The sequence below is a fragment of the Achroia grisella genome, unplaced genomic scaffold (genome assembly GCF_030625045.1).
Source record: "Achroia grisella isolate CSIRO2021 unplaced genomic scaffold, CSIRO_AGI_Agris_v1 utg1244, whole genome shotgun sequence".
Classification (NCBI taxonomy): Eukaryota; Metazoa; Arthropoda; class Insecta; order Lepidoptera; family Pyralidae; genus Achroia; species Achroia grisella.
This window is the reverse complement of record NW_026712605.1, coordinates 469,164-477,547: the sequence shown is the minus strand read 5'-3', so window position 1 is coordinate 477,547 and position 8,384 is coordinate 469,164. Positions and strand designations below refer to the sequence as shown.

At 33.2% G+C, this 8,384-nt stretch overlaps 1 protein-coding gene across 1 annotated transcript; it reads right to left on the bottom strand.

Annotated features, from left to right (window-relative positions):
• Window positions 1–658: 658 nt before the first annotated feature.
• On the bottom strand, window positions 659–5,646 carry LOC131854712 (heparin sulfate O-sulfotransferase). The gene is made up of 5 exons (XM_059205852.1): window positions 5,535–5,646; window positions 5,146–5,449; window positions 3,879–4,017; window positions 2,057–2,154; window positions 659–1,028 (listed from the first exon to the last, which is right to left on the bottom strand). Exons 1-5 carry the CDS (start codon window positions 5,644–5,646, stop codon window positions 659–661), a joined length of 1,023 nt encoding a protein of 340 aa, XP_059061835.1.
• Between the last annotated feature and the right edge of the window lie 2,738 nt (window positions 5,647–8,384).

The following is an 8,384-nucleotide window of genomic DNA, read 5'->3' as shown; positions in this document are numbered from 1 at the left end:
ATCACTACTTAATACCCAATACCCGCTCTATTTATGAGCAACTCACTAGGGATGTGAATAAACAATTGAATAGTGAAGCAAATCTAATAATTATAAATTAAAAATTGAATTTATATATCTATTACCATGCAGTCATAGAGTACGCCCCGCAAAGAGTAAAAAACAGATCTATTAAACAAATATTTTTTTAACTTTTCCTTTGCTAATCCGTGTATTAAATCCCGATAACTATATTAATAACAACAGTACTTTAAATGTGATGGATTATTTTTTATTCCACAACCAATGTGCCTAATAACTGAGCAGTAGAAATATCTCCTTTGGAAAGTTTACACTCTATCTTGAGGAGATAAAAACCATCGCTCCTAAGAATATCCCAGAAAAAAAAGGGCGAGCACAATAGATCTTGGTTGGTAGGTCAAAGTGCTACAGGTCTACAATAGCCCAAAACCCTCAATAAATAAATAAAAGTAAGTGCTATTTATACTTGTGGCGTTGTAATGCAATAAACAATACCCATATTTATATACCTATCATATCAGTCATACATAAAACATATTCCTATTGGAATGATCAAAGTACAAAAGTACGACAAAGGCTACGAGAGACAGTCCAACATTTTTACTACAGAAAACAAACGGTAGTACCTGATGCAGTCTCATTTAGGCCGAATCTTTTCGTAGAAATATATCTGAGCGACTCCATTATTCTCTCTCGACAACAATTTCTTTTTAACAAATTTGAAGTGCTCTAATGCAAACTCGTAGAGTTCATTTTCCATCTTCCAGACGGTCGACTCTTGTATTTTGTCTATGGTCGCTTGACTCGGCTCTATCTTGGAGCTAGTCTGTCGGAGATGAGACTTGTTGCTGTTCAGGTAGTGTTCGGTGGCTCCTTTGAAGAGTCGAGGCAACGTAGACTCTAATACCGTGATGAAATCGAGCATCTCCTCTGTAACACCGACCAGTAGATAATGGTCGACCAGGTTTTGCTTAGCTTGTTCTAAAGCCCAGAGACTTCCGGGTTTCCTATGAAAATATTGAACATAAAATTATTTTGAGTATTAACCACATGTACGGTGATTTATATTTACGTCATAATATAACGCTATATGACCATAGAAAATAGAGAGGAAAAATGTTAGTGGCAAGTTGAATTTATGAAAATTATTATTGAGGGAAAAATAGAAGGAAAGAGGGGGAGGGGAACACTAAGGTACAGTAACATCAAGCAAATTAAAGACAAAATTGGAGTTGTGTCGTATCAACGTGATAAGTGAAGATCGTGGAAAGTGGCGAGCGTGGTACTTAAATTACGAATGGCTACAGTCTGTGGCATAAAATTTTAAAATTGCAGAGGATGACCGTACAATTCTCTAAGATGTATATAGTTTTAGTTATCTTTCCATTATCGGAGGATAATGAAGTAGTTTTTTTTATAGATTTACCTAAGTACATGATCTATGATTTAGATTTGTACTTTATAATACTAATAATAATCTTTATAACCTTATATAATGAATAGTTACAATTTCTGCTTATAACCAAATTAAACGTTATTAATCGAGATAAAGCATCTACCACTCAAGAGGGGCAGTGAGTCTACTGAGTATAAATAATAATTTAATAGATTTATCTTAAACTAGCTGTTCCCGCGACTTCATCCGCGTGGAATTTAACTTTATTTTTCTAAAATAAAGGTAACCTAAGTTACTTACTCCTCATTAAATCTGCTACCTGCCAAAAAAGTCCCATCAAAATCGGTCCAGCCATTTCAGAGATTAACCGGGACAAACAAACAGACAGACAGACAGACAAAAATTGTAAAAAAAATTATTTTGGTGTATATACCCAATTTATATTCATATGCATATAGTAACAAAAGTTTATTTCAACATTACAAATAGACACTCCAATTTTATTTATATGTATAGATAATGCAGAAGAACTGAACTGAATTAATTTGTTTTTGAAAGCTGATAAATAAAGCAATATAAATGCGCATTATGGATTTTAAATGTGTTATTATTTTAATAAGTATTAGTTATGGTACATACCAACATTGTGCGGAATGCCCACAGAAGAATGGTACTTGTAACCACATATTGGTGGGGTCGCAGTCTGGCTGGCTCCTCTCTACACACTCGTCAAATGTCTGAAAACAACATATTATCATAATAATAGCATTCATTACTGTTATTTTTTTCTAATTATACATATTTTGCAGTAACTGTGATCCTATTAGTTTATATATATACTCCAATTTACATATGACCCGTGCAACTTCGTCTGCATGACACTTACTTGACTATTATCACTATATTTTCTCCAATTTACATACTATCTTTTTAAATTATAGCTTATATATTACTCTGATGCTATATTACTAGAAAGTTTCATCAAAATCCGTTCAGTAGTGTTTGCTTGAAAGAGTAACAAACATCCATACTCACAAACTTTCGCGTTTATATTAAGATATAAACGCGAAATATATTATATTAAGATATATCGCGTTTAATTTAAGATATTTTTCTGAACGTTAACAGTTTGTCCTGATGTGGCATAGGCCTCTTCCAAGTTTTTCGAAATAAAATATAATTAACAATTTAATTATATTTTATTTCGAAAAACTTGGAAGAGGAAATATTTTTTTTTGGTTTTGTTAAATAAATTTAAGGTTCATATTATATATCTTAAATTCAACAATTAAACGAAACAAATAATATTTTTATTCATGTAGGTCTATTACAAACTCTTATATGTCAAATCTACAATCAGTTCGGAGTGTTTTCGAGCTGAGAAGAACTGATGTGAAACTCAGCTCTTATTCTCTACAAATGAACTTGTACATGTTTACAATAATACAGATACATTTTTAAATTAGCAAAAATATTAAAAAGATAAATATCCTTGAGCTGGATGAAAGATTTCTAGCTAGCTGAAACATGGGGACCTTGTCAAAGGATAGAGTTCCTCCCACGCCTACTACCAACATCTCACCTGCTTATAGTACCAGTACTGATTGCAGATATTTAACTACCAAAAAAAAACATTTTTAAATTCAAATTTGGGAGAATATAGTGATCGCCAGCATATGCTGAATATATATGAAATAGTCCTGTATATAATATAATATCTCAAGATGATTTAACACAGCGCCATCTAGTGTCAAGCTAAGCAAAGCTTGTGTGTTACCAGTACTAGACAATTGATACAAATAGTTATTACATTTTTCGGAAAATACATGCATAATATATAAAACACATAGGTTACAAACAATTTTTTTTTGGATTGAGCATTATTTTTTAACTCTTAGCTTCTGCGTTTGCGCTTTCGGGTTACGCTCGCTTTAGCAGAGTATGTGAAATGTTTTATTGGAAGACGAGTGATTGGATTTGCGATGTTGTTATTTTTAGGATGGATTATTTACACTGATGAAATTGCGGTATGTATACTTTTTTTTGTTTTGTTATTATTTTTTTTTGTAGGTTGTTTTGTGTGATTATGAATTATTCGTGATGTATTTTTTTAATTATTATTTTTTTTTTTACTTTCATATCAGTTTTTTTTTATACATCTGAATACAAAGGTTAAATATAAATAAAATTTTGTAAGGGATTTTTTGATCAATCATGATAGAAAATTCTAAAATATATTTTTTTTTATTTATTTAATAAAGAATTTTCTTTATTTGTTAAATGTAGTGATTATTTATTTAGTGTGCATACAATTCAGACTAAAACAAAAAGTTACTAAAATAACTAAAATGTAATATATTAAATTACTTTTCTTCCCCAATAAATAATGAAGAAGAAGAGTGAAGCTTAAATTCAGTGTTAAAAATCAATTTTATAAGCAAATTTATTTATTTGAACTTACCATCTTATCTCCATGTTTTTTCCTCACTAAATGTGGTCTAAAATTGTCTCCGTTTCTTAAAAAGTAATAATAGGAGACCAATCTATCTAATGGCTTTCTAATTAAATTTATAAATATCGGCTTAGAGGATGCGCCCAATCTGAAATCACAAAGAAAGTTGACAATTTACAACAAATTTTTATGTTTACAAGTATCAGTTTGTGTACATTACATATAAAACATACCATACATACATACATAACATGTAATACTGGAAGCAAACAGAAATTTCAAATTTAGTAAAATTCACTCTAAAGTTTTAACTATATTGTCTAATCATAAAGTCAAACTTTTTTTGTTTTTATTATTGTAATACTGTGAGATCTTTTAATGAAAATTTCAAATTATATTCGCAATATTTGATTTATCTATGAATTATGAATCCTTTATTGTATTAAGCGTGCTATACATTTCATTACTAGACAATTTAATGTCTAACAATTAGATTATAGTATTAATTTAAATTTTCTCTTTAAGACGAGTTAATTTAAGTTCTTTAATTCAACTGTTATTTCAAAAATTTTTACTGGATTTAACTAGGTAACTGTTAGTTATTTAATTTTGTCTATAAATACTAATTTATCTATAAAACTACAAAACTAAAAAAAACTAAATTAGTGGTCTGAACTTCTTTCTATTTATCTAACAGTATCTAACAGTAATCTAAATTTATTTAGAGCTATTTAATTGTATGGTCTAACTTTTTGAAATTAAATAAAACATCTATTAGTCATAAATGTGATATGTACAATGATTAAGGAATCAGTACTACACTTCTATACATTCTACTTTATACGAAAACCAACTCATTTCTTCTAAATACATTCCTGACAGAGGAGTTGTGGTCTTTATTGTTTTAATGTTTAACAGATGTCACTATCATATATCTTATTGTATAATATTATCATTGCTCTTATTAGAATATTCCAGGTGTTTTAGTAAGGAGTTTGTTTTTTTTTTGTTTGTAATACTTGATTGTTAACAGTAAATACATTGAAAATTAAGATACAATCTTCAGAAATAGGTTGTACAATGGCAGACTTATCCCAAATGAGAGATTTCGTCCTGTCAACCTTTGAATGACTGAAAGGAATTGTGGATATAAAAAGGAAGGAAATAGATTACTACTCTTCATTCATGAAGTCTTGGCTTGGTTCATCTGTCTAGATGCCCTGCCGAATCGGTCCATGTTGACACTAAGAATACCCTTACATGAAACTCTTCTTACCTTTCAAAATTAAGGAATGCCATGTGACCATGGTACAGTGCTGGCTTCACATCCTGCCACCGCGTCACATTTTGCGCAAACTTGTACTGGTTGCTGAGTGACATTACGTGCATATTAGCAGTTATATTGATATGTAACACTTTGAAGTGATTCTTCTTGCACAAATCATATGCTATACCAACGAAACTTGTGGAGCCCGTCTTCGGCACCCTATTGTATATCACCACTAAATCGTCGTCATCTTTCTCCAAAGACTTCGGGAAAAACTGGCGAGACTCCGAGTGGGTCTGAGCGAATTTGTATTCTGTAAGAGAAATCGGAATTTTCTCATTGAAAGTTTACCGTTAATTATGAATGCGCAAATGTGTGATAATTTAATTCTTTCTAACCTAGTTTTCGGTAGCTGTCCTCCAAACGAGCGATTTCCGATTGAAAATATAATATTATTATAACAATAACACATAGACACGACAACAGCCATAGTTTGTGGACGTTCAACATAATTAAACAGAACCTGTACGCTCTAGTTCACGCTTAAGCCAACACTGACACGATTAATATTCATTATACTAGAAATAAACATTCGTTCAGACTATTTGTAACTCCTACACAAGGTAAATAGAAATAAATATAAGAAACGCCGCACTCCGTACGTAATATGAGCGTTATCAAAAACAGTATGAACTATGACGATTTGTCAATTTTGACATTGTCATATTATTTGATGACTTTGACGTTTGACAGTTAAATACCTAAATTTACCTGTCGAGAAGTCTGTGTCAACTACGATGTCAGTTATATGACGTTCCATTCTAATTTTCGAATGAATGAATCTTAGTAGATTAGAGATTAATGAAATACCTGACTAACATTAGTCCGTAGTCGTCCGCACTCCCCGCACGGATTATTGTTGGGCATCGGGAGAACCCCTTTGCCCGGTATCAACTCCAGGGGAAACAACCCCTAGGTAGCGGGGGAAGGGGATTGTTAGTAATGTGGACTGATGATCCCATTGCTAGCAATGTACCATGTCAGATCGACCTCCACGCGGTTCCCCCTGGAAACCATCGTGATACATTCCCGGTGAATTTGTCACGTTGGGCTAACTGATCTGATTTCATGTTCATCCTATCATCCTACACTGGTGCCCCGCCAGCGTAAACCGTTAGCGCGAGTGGGTGCACCATTCCATTATCATCGTTTGAAAAAAAACCCCTAGGTAGCGGGGGTAAAGTAGTTTGTTAGTAATGTGCATGGTTGACCTTCACGCGGTTCCCCCTGGAAACCATCGTGATAAATTCTTAGTGAATTTGTTACGATGGGCTAACTGACCTGACGTCATACTCATCTTATCATTCTCCACTGGTAGCCCGCCAGCGTAAACCGTTAGCGCAGACGGGTGTACCATTCCATTATTATCCATAAAAAAAAACCCAGCTAGGGTTGTAAGCCTCTTAAGGCACGAATTAACATATGAAGAAATATAATTAACTAAACTTACCTAACTAACGAACTCGGGGACTACTTTTTTTATTATTACTTTAATGGTATACCTAGACTACCTATACGTATTTTGTGGACCTTACCTTCCATAGATTTGCCATATAAAGCATATATATATATATGTCAAGGCCCTAAGGTAAGCACATACTTGTTTCTAGATATCTGGTAGGGATACAGCTACAATACTTCTCGACCTACTTAAAAATGTAAGATAGTACAGCTAAGTCTTAATTATGTAAAGCATATGCAATTGTCGTTTGAACCTCATTGATATGGTACATCTTTTTTAATATAAATGTACTACTAAGTCTCTTGGGAAACGTCATCAAGTGACTGTTTTTTTCGGACTACTTTACAGCTTCATCGGATGATAGGAGGCGAGTGCAGATGGCACTTCAAACCTGCGAAAGGACTTATGTAGCGACTATAGTCTGAGGGCATCGCTATAGGTCTGAGCCTAGGGTCAGGCCGTCGTAATGTCGATCCCCGTTTAAATTAGACGGGGTATCAATCGGAGGGGCGTCTAATGACTGCAACTGTCAAATACTTTTGTCAAAAGTCAGTTGCAATTGTTTGAAATTTTGAAAAGAATTGAGGCCTTCTAGATCCCCAGAACTAAAAAAAATTGACACAAGGTTTTTTACGCAACGTACATAGAATAGCAATGAAAATTGAATTAGTTTCGTCTACTGCCGGACATTGATTATTTTATATGCGATTTTATACGGTTCTGTGAACGTGATATTTATTTATTCGGAACTACGGTTTGTTTACACAATGAATTTATATTTGCCCGTCCCACATTGACTTTATTATGTTTTACTTGAGTTGATTAACCTCTATGTTATAAAATAACTTTTAACACAGAATGTATTATAGTATTTTGGGGGGAATAGGATTGTTAGTAATATAGATTAATGACCTCATTACTAGCAATGCACCATGTCAGGTTCACCTCCACGGCGGTGCCCTAATGAATTTGCTATGATGGATCATCTGACCTGATCTCATCCTATTCTTATATCGTTCACTAGTGCCCCGCAAGCGTATACCGTTAGCGCAGACGGATGCACCATTCTATCATTAGATATCTAAACCAAAAAACAATGTAACCGTGGGGAAGGAAAGGAAGGTAGTTCTCAATAAATAGTGGCAACTATTTGCACCATTGCTAGTCACGTATATCAGGTCCACTTCCGCGCGGCCTCCTCTGGAAACCACCATCGGTAATTCCTAGTCAATTCATTAGGAATAAAAAAATATTTTTTATCTCAACGTTTTATGATTTACATAATGCGGCATTTTTAGACTCTTATACGATAACCCAGAGGTTTTCCTTTGACAATAACTAATTAAAAATAAAGTAATAGATGTGCTCAAAAATGAAATCCTAGATGGAATAATGCAGTGTCATTTTTTACCCACGATAAAACGGAAAAAACTCCCGTTCTATTGTGTCTAAAAAATAGAATATTGAGCCTACGCTAATTTATTTTGTTATATTGTTACACAGATAATTCTGTAATAGTCGAAAAGTTTCAAGGTGAGTTCTTTCAGTCGTAATCTCAGTTTCCGATTATTTCCCGTGCCACACGGGCGGCTGCGCGCGAAAAATAGCACTGACATTAGTTTTGCCGCCAAAACTGGGTCAACTACCGTGCTATTTATTGTGTGTACAGAATGAAAATAAAAAATATACCTTAATTATAGCATATATTTATCTCTTTTATTGTGTT